The sequence below is a fragment of the Oncorhynchus nerka genome, linkage group LG2 (assembly GCF_034236695.1).
Source record: "Oncorhynchus nerka isolate Pitt River linkage group LG2, Oner_Uvic_2.0, whole genome shotgun sequence".
Taxonomy (NCBI): domain Eukaryota; kingdom Metazoa; phylum Chordata; class Actinopteri; order Salmoniformes; family Salmonidae; genus Oncorhynchus; species Oncorhynchus nerka.
The window spans coordinates 33,849,543-33,867,662 of NC_088397.1; the positions used below are offsets into that span (position 1 = coordinate 33,849,543).

Here is an 18,120-nt window from a genome sequence, read left to right on the forward strand (position 1 = left end):
AGGTTGGATGGGGAGCGTCGCTGCACAGCTATTTTCAAGTCTCTCCAGATATGTTCGATCGGGTTCAAGTCCAGGCTCTGGCTGGGCCACTCAAAGACATTCAGAGACTTGTCGAAAAGCCACTTCTGCGTTGTTTTGGCTGTGTGCTTAGTGTCATTGTCCTGTTGGAAGGTGAACCATCACCCCAGTCTGAGGTCCTGAGTGCACTGGAGAAGGTTTTCATCAAGGATATCTCTGTTCTTTGCTCTTGTAGTGTCTTAACACTTAGTACTTATTTATATAATAAGAAAGACTCTGAAGACAAGCAATTGAACTGGAGCTTCACATTTACGAGTTAGTACCAGAATAACATAGAACAACACTGCGCATGACCAAGGGTGCTCCATCCTTAAAGGGGACATCAGTAATTAACAGAACATAACATTCCTTCTCTTATACAATGAGATTTACTTTTACCAAATCACAACTGAAACATTTCCCAGAACTTGTTGTAGTTATTTTGCATCTTTTAATTTGAACAGTTCGTTTTCATTTGTTTGTTTATAAGTCTAGTCTGTCTGGTGGACGGTGCCTTTGTTCTGGGTAGCGCCTCGGATTGTCTGGAGGCTCTTGAACATCCTCAGTGTGTGCTTGTTCCATTATAGCTTCTGCTATAGCAGCACCTTCATCAACACATTCCCTTCTTTCAGCCTGGGGTCACTTTACTGCCCCACCATCCTCTACAGTTCCCTGTGTGTCACTCTCAGGATCTCTCTGTGCCTGTTCTCTCTCGATTGTTGTGGTGTTTTCCGTGGAATGCATTTGGTTAATGTGACGCCGCCACATTATGTCTGGGCTCACTTGAACCTAGTAAGTTCTGAGTCCCGTTTGTGTGTGTACGGTCCCTCTTGTCCATTTCCCTCCTCTTCTGTAGTCTCGCACCATCACTTCCTGTCCTGTTTGGAAACGGCGCTCCCGGCCACCGGAGAGCATCTTGGCTTGTTTGTTCAGCACTTCATTATGACTGCTTGGCTTCATGATGTCCAGCTGTGTGCGAGAGGCCTCCCGAACATCAGTGCGGCTGGGCTTTCATTTGTCGTGGCATGTGGGGTGTTTCGGTAGGAGGCCAGGAACTTGGCCAGTTTTGTTTGCAAAGTCCCTTCATCTCGTTTTGCTGCACGGAGTCCTTGCTTTAGGGTTTGCACAAAGCGTTCTGCCAACCCATTGGTGGCAGGGTGGTACGGAGCTGAGGTTGAGTGTTTGATTCCATTTACTGACATGAATCTTGTAAACTCGTCACTTACAAAAGCTTGTGCATTGTCACTTACCAGCTGCAGCGGCAAACCGAAGCATGCAAACGTTGTTCTGAGACACTCTATCGTCTGAGCTGAGGTGGAGGAGTCAGTGCAAAACACCTCTGGCCATTTGGAATGGGCATCAACTATAAACAGAATCATGTGCTTTTCAAAGGGACCAGCGTAGTCCACATGAATTCTCTGCCATGGCTCTGCGGGCCATTCCCATGGGTGGACTGGGACAGGAGCAGGCATGTGGAGGGTTTCCAAACATCCACTACAGTTCTTCGCCATATTTTCTATCTGTTGATCCAGACCTGGCCACCACAAGTGGCTCCTTGCGAGCAGCTTCATTTTGACAATTCCAACATGACCTTCATGTAGTTACTGCAATACTAGATGTTGGCATTTCTGGGGTATCATGACTCTCATTCCCCACATCAAACATCCTTGGTACGTTGTAATTTCGTTTCTCCGCTGGAAATACGGAGTCAGCTCCTTTCTGCCAGTAGCTGGCCATCCTGACATGGTGTAGGTGTACCCTTTTGACAAGGTCACATCTTTCATTGTCTCCTGTTTGATAAATGTGCTTGTGACTGGTAGTGCCTCGAGCTGAGCGGTATGGAACATGTCCACTGCATCCACCCTACTTTGTCTTTCTCTTGTACACGGCAGTCTGGATAATCCATCTGCATTTGTGTGGAGGGATGACGGCTTAAACTCAATGTCATACATATGACTGGCAAGGAACAGGGCATATCGCTGTAACCTGGCTGCTGTCATTCCCGGAATGCCTTTCTTTGGACTGAAAATGGAAAGCAACGGATGGTGATCTGTAACCAGAGTGAAACGCTTGCCATATAGGTATGCGTGGAATTTCTTGACGCCCCACACTAGTGCCAGTGCCTCTTTGTCGATTTGTGAGTAGTTTTTCTCTGCATCATTCAATGTTCGTGACGCGAATGCAACTGGCCTCTCTGACCCATCTTTCAGTGTGTGTGAAAGGACGTCCCCTAATCCATAAGGGGACGCATCACAAGCCAACTTCACTGGCATTTCAGGGTCGTAATGCCTCAGGACCTGTTCAGATGTTATGAGCCGTTTTGCCTCCAGAAATGCATTTTTACACTGCTCTGTCCGCCGCCATGTCCTATGCTGATTTAGAGGCTGCAGTACTGCTGAAGGGTTTGTGAGGAATCTTCTGGAGTAATTGATCAGTCCCGTGAAAGATCTCACTTCTGTGATATTTTGTGGTCGTGGTGCCTGTACCACTGCCTCAATTTTGTCCTGTGTTTTGTGCAATCCATTGCAGTCAATTTCATGTCCACAGAAGACAATCTTGTCTTTGAAGAACTCACACTTCTGTAAGTTTGCCTGTAGATCATACTCTTTCAGTCTTTTCAGGGCCTGTTCCAGGTTAGCCAGGTGCTCTTTGTCGGTGCGTCCTGTTATGATCATGTCATCCAGGATACATTGGGATCCTGGGATTCCTTGCAAAATCTGGTCAATAGTTCGTTGCCAAAGGGCTGGGGCCAATGGAATGCCAAAAACCAGGCAGTTATACCTGTATAGACCTTTGTGTGTGTTTATTGTCAGGTACTGTTTGAAACTCTCTTCAACCGGTAGCTGCAGGTAAGCCTGTTTCAGATCGATTTTACTGAAGTGTTTCCCACCAGCTGGTGCAGCAAAGATGTCATCCAGATGTGGCAGGGGGAATTGGTCCACATGCAACATGAAATTCACAGTTACCTTGAAGTCCCCACACATTCTAACAGACCCGTCTTTCTTCACAATATGAACTATGGGTGCGGCCCGTTCGCTTCTGTCCACTTTCGTCGGGATCCCTGTATTCTGCAAGCGATCGATTTCAGCTTCCACCTTTAGTGTCAGGGAGTATGGAACAGATCTGACTTTGCAGAATTTCGGGGTTGCGACATCTCGCAGTACAAGTTTGGCTGTGAAGCCTTTTACTGTTCCCATCTGATCACTGAACACTGTGTTGTATTTCTTCCGCAAGTGTTCCAGTGTTTGGTCTGTGCCTTTCTCTTTGGACTGGAACGGCTGGAGCATTTTCAAGTCACACCAGTTCAGCTTTATTTTTGAAAGCCATTCCCTGCCAAATAATGGGGGGCCAGTTCCAGGCACCACATACAGCTGTAACTGCTGTGTTTGCCCCCCATAATGCACTCTGACCTGCAATGCCCCCATTGGGCTCAATCTCTCTCCTGAGTAGGTCTTCGGCAACACATTTGTGTTCTTCAGCTTGATAGCCTTGAAGTGCTTATTGTAGACAGTAGTGGAAATTATAGACACTCCAGATCCTGTGTCCAGCTCCATTTTGAGGGGTTTGCCTTCGATATCTGGTGTCACCCATATTATGCTACTGCTGGCAGAAGTCACTGTGTTTAACTCCATCCACTGCCTGCACCCGCTTGCCCGACTAGCATCACCACACTGGATGGTTCCGACCTTGAATATGTGGACACCTATAAGTACCTAGGTGTCTGGCTAGACTGCAAACTCTCCTTCCAGACCCATATCAAACATCTCCAATCGAAAATCAAATCAAGAGTCGGCTTTCTATTCCGCAACAAAGCCTCCTTCACTCACGCTGCCAAGCTTACCCTAGTAAAACTGACTATCCTACCGATCCTCGACTTCGGCGATGTCATCTACAAAATGGCTTCCAACACTCTTCTCAGCAAACTGGATGCAGTTTATCACAGTGCCATCCGTTTTGTCACTAAAGCACCTTATACTACCCACCACTGCGACTTGTATGCTCTAGTCGGCTGGCCCTCGCTACATATTCATCGCCAGACCCACTGGCTCCAGGTCATCTACAAGGCCATGCTAGGCAAAGCTCCGCCTTATCTCAGCTCACTGGTCACGATGGCAACACCCATCCGTAGCACGCGCTCCAGCAGGTGTATCTCATTGAGCATCCCCAAAGCCAACACCTCATTCGCCGCCTTCGTTCCAGTACTCTGCTGCCTGTGACTGGAACGATTTGCAAAAATCGCTGAAGTTGAGACTTTTATCTCCTCACCAACTTCAAACATTAGCTATCTGAGCAGCTAACCGATCGCTGCAGCTGTACATAATCTATTGGTAAATAGCCCACCCATTTTCACCTACCTCATCCCCACAGTTTTTATTTATTTACCTTTCTGCTCTTTTGCACACAAATATCTCTACCTGTACATGATCATCTGATCATTTATCACTCCAGTGTTAATCTGCAATATTGTAATTATTCGCCTACCTCCTCATGCCTTTTGCACACATTGTATATAGACTCCCCTTTTTTTTCTCTACTGTGTTATTGACTTGTTAATTGTTTACTCCATGTGTAACTCTGTGTTGTCTGTTCACACTGCTATGCTTTATCTTGGCCAGGTCGCAGTTACAAATGAGAACCTGTTCTCAACTAGCCTACCTGGTTAAATAAAGGTGAAATAAAAAAATAAAAAAATTAAAATAAAAAAAAACTCCATTGTACCAATTAATCATTCATCTGAATCACTGCCACTGTTCTCTGCTAGTGCATTCACAGACCCTTTAATTTTTTCAGTTTTCCTGTTGTGACTGAATTTTGCTCTGCATGCTCTTTGAATGTGCCTCCTTCTACTGCATTTGTGACAAATTTTGTCTTTAAAACGGCAGTCCTCTGTTCTATGACCATCTCTGTCACACCTGTTGCATTTTTAGGCCACACGGGGGCGCTGTCGGCTGCGTGAAAACTTATGCAGAGAAGTTTGTGAAAGGCCAGTAATTATTTTACTTTGCAACTCAACTGCATCTTTAGTCGCGATTTCCATTGTCACAGAAATTTCAACAGCCTTTGCAAACGTGAGATCTGATTCTGTGAGCAAACGTTTCTGAATGTGTTCATGTTTCAGTGCACAAACAAATCTATCCCTTAATGTGTCATTTAGGTTCTCTCCCAACTGGCAATGTTCCGACAGTTTCTTCAACACTGCTACATATGTACTAACCCCCTCCCCCTCATTCTGATCTCTCTTGTGGAAACGAAAACGTTCCGCGATGAGGAGTGGTTTAGGTGATAGGTGATTTTGCAATATCTCCACAATCTCTGTGAATGTTTTATTGGAGGGCTTCAGAGGGGCAGTCAGATCTCTTAGCAAACTGTATTTATATAAAATGAAAGACTCTGAAGACAAGCAATTGAACTGGAGCTTCACATTTACTCAAACGATTTAGTACCAGAATAACATAGAACAACACTGCGCATGACCAAGGGTGCTCCTTAAAGTGGACATCAGTAATTAACAGAACATAACAGCTCTGTTCATCTTTCCCTCGATCCTGACTAGTCTCCCAGTCCCTGCCACTGAAAAACATGATGCTGCCACCACCATGCTTCACTGTAGGGATGGTGCCAGGTTTCTTCCAGAGAGTTTAATCTTGGTTTCACCAGTCCAGAGAATTTTGTTTCTTATGGTCTGAGAGTCCTTTAGGTGTCTTTTGGCAAACTCCAAATGGGCTTTCATGTGCCTTTTACTGAGGAGTGGCTTCCGTCTGGTCACTCTACCATAAAGACCTGTTTGGTAGGGTGCTGACAAAGAAGGTTGTCTTTCTGGAATGTTCTCCGATCTCCACAGAGGAACTCTGGAGCTTTGTCAGAGTGACCATAAGGTTATCTCCCTGACTATGGCCCTTCTCTCCCGATTGCTCAGTTTGGCTAGGTGGCCAGTTCTAGAAAGAGTCTTGGTGATTTCAAACTTCTTCCATTTAAGAATGATGGAGGCCACTGTTCTTCGGGACCTTCAATGCTGCAGAAATGTTTTGATAATGTTCCCCAGATCTTTTCCTTGACGCAATCCTGTCTCGGAGCTCTGCAGACCAATTCCTTCAACCTCATAGCTTGCTTTTTACTCTGACATGCACTGTCAACAGTGGGACCTTACATAGACAGGTTTCCAAATCATGTCCAATCAATTGAATTTACCACAGGTGGACTCCAATCAAGTTGTAGAAACATCTGAAGGATGACCAATGGAATCATGATGATCAATTTCGAGTCTCATAGCAAAGGGTCTGAATACTTAAGTAAAGAAGTTATTTCTGTTTTTTTTAAATGTATACATTTGCAAACATTTCTAAAAACGTGTTTTTGCTTTGTCATTATGGGGTATTGTGTGAAGATTGATGAGGATGTACAGTGAAGTCAGAAGTTTACATACACTTAGGTTGGAGTCATTAAAACTCGTGTTTCAACCACTACACAAATCTCTTGTTAACACACTATAGTTTTGCCGAGTCAGTTAGGACATCTACTTTGTGCATGACACAAGTATTTTTTCCAACAATTGTTGTTTACAGACAGATTATTTCACTTATAATTCACTGTATCAATTCTTTTGGGTCAGAAGTTTACATAGACTAAGTTGAAAGTGCCTTTAAACAGCTTGGAAAATTCCCCAAAATTATGTAATGGCTTTAGAGGCTTCTGATAGGCTAATTGACATCATTTGAGTCAACTGGAGGTGTACCTGTGGATGTATTTCAAGGCTTCCTTTCAAACTCAGTGCCTCTTTGCTGAACACCATGGGAAAATCAAAATAATCCCCTTCATCCTTGGGAGCAATTTCCAAATGCCTGAAGGTACCACGTTCATCTGTACAAACAATAGTACGCAAGTTTAAACACCATGCGACCATGCAGCCGTCGTACCGCTCAGGAAACACGGTCTGTCTCCTAGAGATTAACGTACTTTGCGGCAAAAAGCGCAAATCAATCCCAGAACAACATTTAAGGACCTTGTGAAGATGCAGGAGGAAAGGTACAAAAGTATCTGTATCCAGTGTCAAATGAGTCCTATATCGACAGAACCTGAAAGGCCACTCAGCGAGGAAGAAGCAACTGCTCCAAAACCACCATAAAAAAAGCCAAACTACGGCTTGCAACTGCACATGGGGACAAAGATCGTACTTTTTGGAGAAATGTCCTCTGGTCTGATGAAACAAAAACAGAACTGTTTGACCATAATGACCATCGTTATGTTTGGAGGAAAAGGGGGAGGCTTGCAAGCCGAAGAACACCATCCCAACGGTGAAGCACAGGGGTGGCAGCATCATGTTGTGGGGGTGTTTTGCTGCAGGAGGGACCGGTACACTTCACAAAATTAATGGCATCATGAGGCAGCAAAATTATGTGGATATATTGAAGCAACATCTCAAGATATCAGTCAGGAAGTTAAAAATGCAAATGGGGCTTCCAAATGGACAATGACTCCAAGCATAATTCCAAAGTTGTGGTAAAATGGCTTGACAACAAAGTCAAGGTGTTGGAGTGGTCATCACAAAGCACTGAACTCAATTCGATAGAAAATGTGTGGGCAGACCTGAAAAAGCGTGTGTGAGCAAGGAGTCCTACAAACCTGACTCAGTTACAGCAGCTCTGTCAGGAGGGCCAAAACTCCCCAAATTTATTGTTAGAACTTGTGGAAGGCTACCCCGAACGTTTGACCCAAGTTAAACAAGTCAAAGGCAATACTACCAAATACCAATTGAGTGTATGTAAATCTTGAAAGAAATAAAAGCTGAAGTAAATAATTCTATCTACTATTATTCTGACATTTCACATTCTTAAAATGAAGTGGTGATCCTAACTGACCTAAAACAGGGGATTTTTACTTGGATTAAATGTCAGGAATTGTGAAAAAATTAGTTTAAATGTTTTTGGCTAAGGTGTATATAAACATCCGACCTCAACTGTATGTTTTTTTTTAAATACATTTTAGAATAAGATTTAGAAATAGGGAAGGGGTCTGAATACTTTCCGAATTCAATGTATGCAATCCATGCCTCAATTGTCTCAAGGCTAACAAATCCTTCTTTAAAATCCTTCCCTTCTTCTACACTGATTGAAATGGGATAATAGCTTACACCTAAATTCACCTTTTCAGTCTATGTCATGGATACAGCAGGTATTCCTAATGTTTATACAGTGAGTGTATATACACACACACAAACACACACATACTCCCACTATTTCTCTCACCCACCCACACACCACCCCCTCACTCATTCAACTCACCCATCACTCACTCACTCACTCACTCACTCACTCACTCACTCACTCACTCACTCACTCACTCACTCACTCACTCACTCACTCACTCACTCACTCACTCACTCAACTCACTCACTCACATGTGTTATCATAGGTGTCTGAGAGAGAGATGGTGACTGAGCAACGTGTTAAGCTGAAGCCACTGGAGCCCAACACCAGATACTGCGTTCAGGTCCAGGTGTACATACCAATGCCGCACAACAATACGGGGCAGTACAGCAAGGCTGCGTGTGTGATGAGCACCACAAACAACACAACCACAGGTGAGCTCTCCACCTCCTCCACCACTTCTCCCTTCTCCCTCACGCACACCCTTCCCCCCTTTCTTCCACTTTTTTCCCCCGCCCTTCATAATTTGATGATACCAAAGAGCATTTGTGTTCCTTGTTGCAAATGGAACGTAAAACTGCCTCAGCAAAACAGAAATTTAAATGATCTGTGCCATCAGTTCAGTTTCTGAGGGTCGTTCTAACTGGTGTCCACCTGTGTCTGTGCTTTAGATGGGGAGCGAAGGTTGTCTGAGGGCCTGGTGGTCAGTTTGGTGACGGTAGCTGTGGCTTTTCCACTACTACTCCTAGTCCCCTGGGTCATCTACAAAGGGAAAAGGTTTCTCCATCCCAAGGTTAAGCTGCCCGAGCATTTGAAACAGGTACTGTGTGTGTGTGTGTGTGTGTGTGTGTGTGTGTGTGTGTGTGTGTGTGTGTGTGTGTGTGTGTGTGTGTGTGTGTGTGTGTGTGTGTGTGTGTGTGTGTGTGTGTGTGTGTGTGTGTGTGTGTATGCATGGGTGCATGTGTGCACCCCTGCGTACTTGGTGCACATTTGTGTGGGTCTGTGTTCAAATAATTAATTAATCATCCATCCATCTATTCACCCACCCATTCATCCATCCATTCATTGGATGGTTGATTGACTGACAGTTCTTCTCCCCCACAGCACCTGATTGATTCTCATCAATACCCTTACCTGGCCTCGCAGATCACCTCTCCTCTACAAGAGAAGTATGATCAGATCAGCGCTCTGTGTGAGGAAAATCCATACAATGTGCTGACTGACATACCAGAGGACAACCTTTACCCTGTGGATAGTGGGGTCTCTGTGGAGATGCCTAAATACTACAATGCTGTTGCTGAAAATGCCAATTTTGACATGCCCTACAAGAATATCTGACAATGGTATCAAGACATGAGCTACTGTAATCATTCTGTATATGGGCATATGGAATCTGAGTATAACAGGTAGTCATGATGGATTGCAAGCCATTAACATTAGCGTGCCCATTAGGGGCTGAGGCCCCTACCCTTCAACATAAATATTTTAACTTTTAAGTGTTTTTCCTCTTCAATTTTCCTGCTTACAAAACCGTATTCAACTTCATACTTTTTAGTTGCTTTTTTACATACTTTATATATATACATACTACCAGTCAAAAGTTTGGACATACCTACTTATTCAAGGGTTTTTCTTTATTGTTAATATTTTCTACATTTTAAAATAAAAGTGAAGACATTTGTTCAGTGTTATTTCATAGTTTTGATGTCTTCACTATTATTCTACAATGTAGAAAATAGTCCAAATAAAGAAAAACCCTTGAATGAGTAGGTGTCCAAATTACAGTATAAATGTACAGTATATCATCCAAATTACAATATAAATGTGTATATATATGTATATATATATATATATATATATGTATATGTATGTATATATATATGTATATATATGTGAATATATATATGTATATACACATAAATATATATATATGTATGTGTATATATATGTACAGTGGGGAGAACAAGTATTTGATACACTGCCGATTTTGCAGGTTTTCCAACTTACAAAGCATGTAGAGGTCTGTAATTTTTTTATAATATGTACACTTCAACTGTGAGAGACGGAATCTAAAACAAAAATCCAGAAAATCACATTGTATGATTTAAGTAATTAATTTTCATTTTATCACATGACATAAGTATTTGATACACCAGAAAAGCAGAACTTAATATTTGTTACAGAAACCTTTGTTTGCAATTACAGAGACCATATGTTTCCTGTAGTTCTTGACCAGGTTTGCACACACTGCAGCAGGGATTTTGGCCCACTCCTCCATACAGACCTTATCTAGATCCTTCAGGTTTCGGGACTGTCGCTGGGCAATACGGACTTTCAGCTCCCTCCAAAGATTTTCTATTGGGTTCAGGTCTGGAGACTGGCTAGGCCACTCCTTGAGATGCTTCTTATGGAGCCACTCCTTAGTTGCCCTGGCTGTGTTTCGGGTCGTTGTCATGCTGGAAGTACCAGCCACGACCCATCTTCAATGCTCTTACTGAGGGAAGGAGGTTGCTGGCCAAGATCTTGCGATACATGGCCCCATCCATCCTCCCCTCAATACGGTGCAGTTGTCCTGTCCCCTTTGCAGAAAAGCATCCCCAAAGAATGATGTTTCCACCTCCATGCTTCACGGTTGGGATGGTGTTCTTGGGGTTGTACTCATCCGTCTTCTTCCTCCAAACACGGCGAGTGGAGTTTAGACCAAAAAGCTCTACTTTTGTCTCATCAGACCACATGACCTTCTCCCATTCCACCTCTGGATCATCCAGATGGTCATTGGCAAACTTCAGACGGGCCTGGACATGCGCTGGCTTGAGCAGGGGGACCTTGCGTGCCATGCAGGATTTTAATCCATGACGGCATAGTGTGTTACTAATGGTTTTCTTTGAGACTGTGGTCCCAGCTCTCTTCAGGTCATTGACCAGGTCCTGCCGTGTAGTTCTGGGCTGATCCGTCACCTTCCTCATGATCATTGATGCCCCACGAGGTGAGATCTTGCATGGAGCCCCAGACGGAGGGTGATTGACCGTCATCTTTAACTTCTTCCATTTTCTAATAATTGCGCCAAGAGATATTGCCTTCTCACCAAGCTGCTTGCCTTTTGTCCTGTAGCCCATCCCAGCCTTGTGCAGGTCTACAATTTTACCCTGATATCCTTACACAGCTCTCTGGTCTTGTCCATTGTGGAGAGGTTGGAGTCTGTTTGATTGAGTGTGTGGACAGGTGTCTTTTATACAGGTGACGAGTTCAAACAGGTGCAGTTAATACAGGTAATGAGTTGAGAACAGGAGGGATTCTTAAAGAAAAACTAACAGGTCTGTGAGAGCTGGAATTCTTACTCGTTGGTAGGTATCAAATACGTATGTCATGCAATAAAATGCTAATTAATTACTTGAAAATCCTACAATGTGATTTTCTGGATTTTTGTTTTAGATTCCGTCTCTCACAGTTCAAGTGTACCTATGATAAAAGTTACAGCCCTATACATGCTTTGTAAGTAGGGAAACCTGCAAAATTGGCAGTGTATCAAATACTTGTTCTCCCCACTGTATATATATATATTTTATATACATATATATATATATACAGTATATATAAATATATAAACACCTTCAAACTTTGCTTTCGTCAAAGAATCCTCCGTTTGCAGAAATTACAGTCTTGCAGACCTTCGGCATTCTAGTTTTCACTTTGTTGAGGTAATCTGAAGAGATTTCACCCCATGCTCCTGAAGCGCCTCCCACAAATTGGATTGGCTTCATGGGCATGTCTTATGTACCATACGGTCAAGCTGCTCCCACAACAGCTCAATAGGGTTGAGATCCGGTGAATGTGCTGGCCACTCCATTATAGACAGATTACCAGCCGAATGCTTCTTCCGTAGTTTGATGTTTTGCTTTGGATCATTGTCCTGTTGTAGGAGGAAATTGTCTCCAATAAAGCGCCCTCCACAGGGTATGGCATGGCGTTGCAAAATGTAGTGATAGCCTTCCTTCTTCAAAATTCCTTTCACCCTGTACAAATTTCCCACTTGACCACCACCAAAGCACCCCCAGAACATCACATTACCTCCACCATATTTGTCAGATGGCATCAAGCACTCCTTCAGCATCTTTTCATTTTTTTCTGCGTCTCACGAATGTTCCTCTTTGTGATCCGAAAAGCTCAAACTTAGACTTGTCTGTCCATAACACTTTTTTTCCAATCTTTCTCTGTCCAGTGTCTATGTTCTTTTGCCCATCTTAGTATTTTATTTTTTATTGGCCAGTCTGAGATATGGCTTTTTCTTTGCAACTCTGCCTAAAAGGCCAGCATCCCGGAGACGTCTCTTCACTGTTGATGTTGAGACTGGTGTTTTGCGGGTACTATTTACTGAAGCTGCCAGATGAGGACTTGTGAGGTGTCTGTTTCTCAAACTAAACACTCTAATGTACTTGTCCTCTTGCTCAGTTGTGCACCGGTGCATCCCACTCCTCTTTATATTCTGGTTAGAGCCAGTTTGCCCTGTTCTGTGAAGGGAGTAGTACATAGCGTTGTATGAGATCTTCAGTTTCTTGGCAATTTCTCACATGGAATAGCCTTCATTTCTCAGAACAAGAATAAACTGAAAGAGTTTCAGAGTAATGTTATTTGTTTCTGGCCATTTTGAGCCTGTAATCGAACCCACAAATGCTGATGCTCCAGATACTCAACTAGTCTAAAGAAGGCAGTTTTGTTGCTTCTTTAAATCAGCACATAATGAAACATAATTTTTTTATTCTTGTTAGATAAAACTATACTAAACATATTCATGTCACCAAATACCTGAATAAAACACACTGTTTTTCGTTGAAGGTCTAACAGTAGTCTCAACAACACACTTTAGGATAGCACCATAGTGTAGCCGGAGGACAGCTATTTTCCGTCCTCCTCTGGCTATATTGACTTCAATACAATACCTAGGAGGCTCGTAGGCCTCACCCACATCCATAGACCTACATGGTAATTATGATCACCTCCGGAGGATATCCTCCAAAAAAGCAAAGCTTTTGAAATAGGAACTGACATGTTGTTCATCCAATCATAGGTTTAAGATCAAAGAACTAACCTAGTGTGGTGTACTGGGGTTGTGCCGCAGAGCATTATTGGAGTTCTATGTGTTGAGAAGCTTGGTGAGTTGGTGACATATTGATTGAGAGCGAAAGAGTGATAGTTGACAATTTTTTGGATATTATTCAATTCAAATTAGTTTCCTCAAACTACAGGAGATGGAGGAGGAATATTATATATTGTAATCTTGGATTTAGAACTTCTTGTGTCAAATTAGTGCAATTTATTTAACCTCTTAGTCCACCCCATCCCGCATGCGGTATCGTTACTACAGCCTCAAGCTCATTAGCATAACGCAACGTTAGCGATTTTTAAAAATCGCAAATGAAACGAAATAAATATGCCTGTTCTCAAGCTTATCCTTTTCTTAACAATCCTGTCGTCTCAGATTTTCAAAATATGCTTTAGAACCAGAGAAAATCACTAATTTGTGTAAGAGTGGTGATAGCTAGCTTAGCGTTAGCATTAGCATTTAGCACGCAACATATTCACAAAAACCAGCCAAGGAATCAAATAAAATAATTTACCTTTGAAGAACTTCAGATGTTTCAATGAGGAGACTCTCAGTTACATAGCAGATGTCCAGTTTTTCCTGAAAGATTCTTGTGTACACATCGTTCCCTTTTGTTACTATGCATATGGCTACCGAAACTAACCGAAAATTCAGTCACCTACATGTCGAACTTTTTTCCGAATTAACTCCATAATATCGACTGAAACATGGAAAACGTTGTTTGAATCAATCCTGAAGGTGGTTTGTCATATCACAATCAAATGCCGACCGCATTATCTACCAAGAGAATTCTCTTCGATCACAATCACAGTTGTGTATATTCCCCCCCAAGCAGACACATCGACGGCCCTGAAAGAACTTCATTCGACTCTATGTAAACGGGAAACCAGATATCCTGCGGCTGCATCTATTGTAGCTGGGGATTTTAACAAGGTTAATCTGAAAACAAGGCTCCCCAAATTCTATCAGCGTATCGATTGTGCTACCAGGGCTGGCAAAACGTCGAACAACATCATTGACGAATACGCTGATTCGGTGAGCGAGTTTATTAGCAAGTGCATCGGTGATGTTGTACCTGCGGGTCTATTAAAACATTCCACAACCAGAAACCTTGGATTGATGGCAGCATTCGCGCAAAACTGAAAGTGCGAACCACTGCTTTTAATCAGGGAAAGGTGACCGTAAAAATGACCAAATACAAACAGTGTAGCTATTCCCTCCGCAGGGCAATCAAACAAGCTAAGCGTCAGTATAGAGACAAAGTGGAGTCGCAATTCAACGGCTCAGACACAAGATGTATGTGGTAGGGTCTACAGTCAATCACGGGCTACAAAAGAAAACCCAGCCCAGTCACGGACCAGGATGCCTTGCTCCCAGGCAGACTAAACAACTTTTTTGCTCGCTTTGAGGACAATACAGTGCCACTGACACGGCCCGCCTCCAAAACCTGTGGGCTTTACTTCACTGCAGCCAACGTGAGTAAAACATTTAAACACGTTAACCCTCGCAAGGCTGCAGGCCCAGACGGCATCCCCGGCCGCGTCCCCAGCTGGCTGGTGTGTTTACAGACATATTCAATCAATCCTTATCCCAGTCTGCTGTTCCCACATGCTTCAAGAGGACCACCATTGTTCCAGTTCCCAAGAAAGCTAAGGTAACTGAGCTTGTAGCACTCACTTCCATCATCATGAAGTGCTTTGAGAGACTAGTCAAGGACCATATCACCTCCACCCTACCTTACCTTACCTCCCCAATAGGTCCACAGACGACACAATCACCATCACACTGCACACTGCGCTAACCCATCTGGACAAGAGGAATGCCAATGTAAGAATGCTGTTAATCGATTACAGCTTAGCATTTAACACCATAGTACCCTCCAAACTCGTCATTAAGCTCGAGACCCTGGGTCTCAACCCTGCCCTGTGCAACTGAGTCCTGGACTTCCTGAAGGGCCGCCCCCATGTTGTGAGGGTAGGTAACAACATCTCCACCCCTCTGATCCCCAACACTGGGTCCCCACAAGGGTGCGTTCTCAGCCCTCTCCTGTACTCCCTGTTCACCCACGACTGCGTGGCCATGCACGCCTCCAACTCAATCATCAAGTTTTCAGACGACACTACAGTGGTAGGCTTGATTACCAACAATGACGAGAGGGCCCTTGGAGTGTGGTGTAAAATAACCTCATACTCAAAGTCAATAAAATAAAGGAGATGATCGTGGACTTCAGGAAACAGCAGAGGGAGCAGCCCCTTATCTACATTGACAGGACAGTAGTGGAGAGAGTGGAAAGTTTTAAGTTCCTTGGCGTACACATCACGGACAAACTGAAATGGTCCACCCACACAGACAGCCTGATGAAAAAGGCGCAGCAGCGCCTCTTCAACCTAAGTAGGCTGAAGAAATGTGGCTTTTCACCAAAAACACTCACAAAGTTTTACAGATGCATAATCGAGAGCATCCTGTCGGGCTGTATCACGGCCTGGTACGGCAACTGCTCCGCCCATAACTGTAAGGCTCTCCAGAGGGTATATACTGTACTCTATACCATCTACTGCATCTTGCCTATAACATTTGGGCATCACTCATTCATATATTTTTATGAATCAGGTAGTTGAAAAATTGAATCAGGTAGTTGTAAAATTGTTAGGTTATATTACTTGTTAGATATTACTGCACGGTCGGAACTAGAAGCACAAGCATTTCGCTACACTCGCATTAACATCTGCTAACCATGTGTATGTGACAAATACATTTGATATGATTTGTGTAGACTCTCACGAACACGATGTTGATCTCTGTTTTGCATCGACACCCACAAGTGTCTTGGGAATCGTCAGAAGTTGGTACAGCCAATCTGCCAACTATGCCTGGTTGTTCTTTATAAGTGTTTTCCTCACGATCTTAAATTAGCATTCCCCATTCAAATTTGGATCCCTACATATAAGATGGGCTAGACAATCTGGACCCTCTCTTTCTAAAATTAGCCGCCAAAATTTTTGCAACCCCTATTATTGTCCTGTTCAACCTCTCTTTCGTATCGTCTGATATAAGTCGCTCTTGCTGCCGGTGAATCTCTGATCCAACTCAATGCAGACGACACCATTCTGTATACATCGGGCCCTTCCTTGGACACTGTGTTAACAAACCTCCAAACAAGCTTCAATGCCATACAACACTCCTTCTGTGGCCTCCAACTGCTTTTAAATGCTAGTAAAACTAAATGCATGCAAATACAGTGGCTCCTCGTTTAAAAGTTGCTAGCTTGCACTGTGGGACTTAGCGTTACCCAGCGTCACGGCTTCATTGCTCCAGACCACCACAAGGGGGAGTTAGAGCACTCATTGTGCATTTGGGTCCCAAGGTTTTTATATGTCCAGTCATATCGAATGGTTCCAATGACGGATTTTGACGCGAGCCACCCTTGCCTTGTGGTGTTCTTCAACAAAGATGGCTGACAAAACATTACGGTTGAACCAGATGTAAGTTGTTATAATGTCATAACGAGTCAAGCAAAAAATGTACAATTGAGAGGAGTATGTTAGTTATTAATGTAGAGACAAACGTTTGTGCATACTTTTGTCATGACGTTAATTCACGAAAAGTTATCTGACCTGCTAATATTAGCCAGCTAGCTAGTGTTAGGAGAATTAGTTTGTAATTTGTGTTGTTTAATGTTTTAGGGACCAGGATGTCATCTTGTGAAACAGTGGATGTAAGGAATCTAGCTAGCTAAAGCATTTACTGTAAATTGAATGTACAATTGTGTAAGCTTGCCTTGCAATGCAGCTGAAGTAACACAGTTAACTAACTATTTACTTGCTTATTGTGTAGTGGAGGATTCAAAATAACTGTATGCCTATGGATGTGTAGCTAGCTGATCTGTGTGTGAAAACATTAGTTTCTGAACTAATATTCATACTAATCTATGAACCTCAGCTATCATAGTTGTTGTATCAACTTCAAGTCTAAAAGTCTGAATGGCATTAATGAAGCCTATGGATAGAGTAGAATATAATAACTTTATTGTGCCAAGGATGCAAGTCCTGTATACACATGTACTGTAGTTATTACCACGCATGAGATTCCTACATTGTAGCCTGTACATTGAATATATTCACTGATCATGTACTCTTCATGGGCAAATAAAGGTGCAGTTCGGGAATCTCTGAGACATTCATTTTCAGTCATATCAAACTCCATGATTTGAATAACACTGTGTCTGCATGTATGTATTATACACTTTTTCTTTTTTGAATTTTACCCCTTTTTCTCCCCAATTTCGTGGTATCCAATTGTTTTAGTAGCTACTATCTTGTCTCACTGCTACAACACTCGTACGGGCTCCGGAGAGACGAAGGTTGAAAGTCATGCATCCTCCGATACACAACCCAACCAAGCCGCACTGCTTCTTAACACAGCGCGCATCCAACCCGGAAGCCAGCCGCACCAATGTGTCGGAGGAAACACCGTGCACCTGGCAACCTTGGTTAGCGTGCACTGCGCCCAGGAGTCGCTGGTGCGCGATGAGACAAGGATATCCCTACCGGCCAAGCCCTCCCTAACCCGGACGACACTGGTCCAATTGTGCGTCACCCCACGGACCTCCCGGTTGCGACAGAGCCTGGGCGCAAACCCAGAGTATCTGGTGGAACAGCTGGCGCTGAAGTACAGCGCCCTTAACCACTGCGCCACCCGGGAAGCTTAAATTACACTTCAACAGTGTTTACCACTTCTGCTCCTGGGACATCAATGATTACACATTACAAATATGCAATAGACTTTTAACATGATTGATTTGTAATTCATCTTATGGAT

At 43.3% G+C, this 18,120-nt stretch overlaps 1 protein-coding gene across 1 annotated transcript in view; it reads left to right on the forward strand.

Moving 5' to 3' along the window:
* LOC115145207 (interleukin-10 receptor subunit beta-like) overlaps window positions 1–17,467 on the forward strand; it is a 28,154-nt gene extending 10,687 nt beyond the window's left edge. Inside the window, exons 5-7 of the mRNA XM_029686586.2 lie at window positions 8,467–8,635; window positions 8,873–9,021; window positions 9,306–17,467. Coding sequence (XP_029542446.1) covers window positions 8,467–8,635; window positions 8,873–9,021; window positions 9,306–9,539 — 552 coding nt within the window. The 3' untranslated portion in view covers window positions 9,540–17,467. The remainder of the gene's footprint in view (window positions 1–8,466; window positions 8,636–8,872; window positions 9,022–9,305) is intronic.
* The last annotated feature ends 653 nt before the right edge of the window (window positions 17,468–18,120 follow it).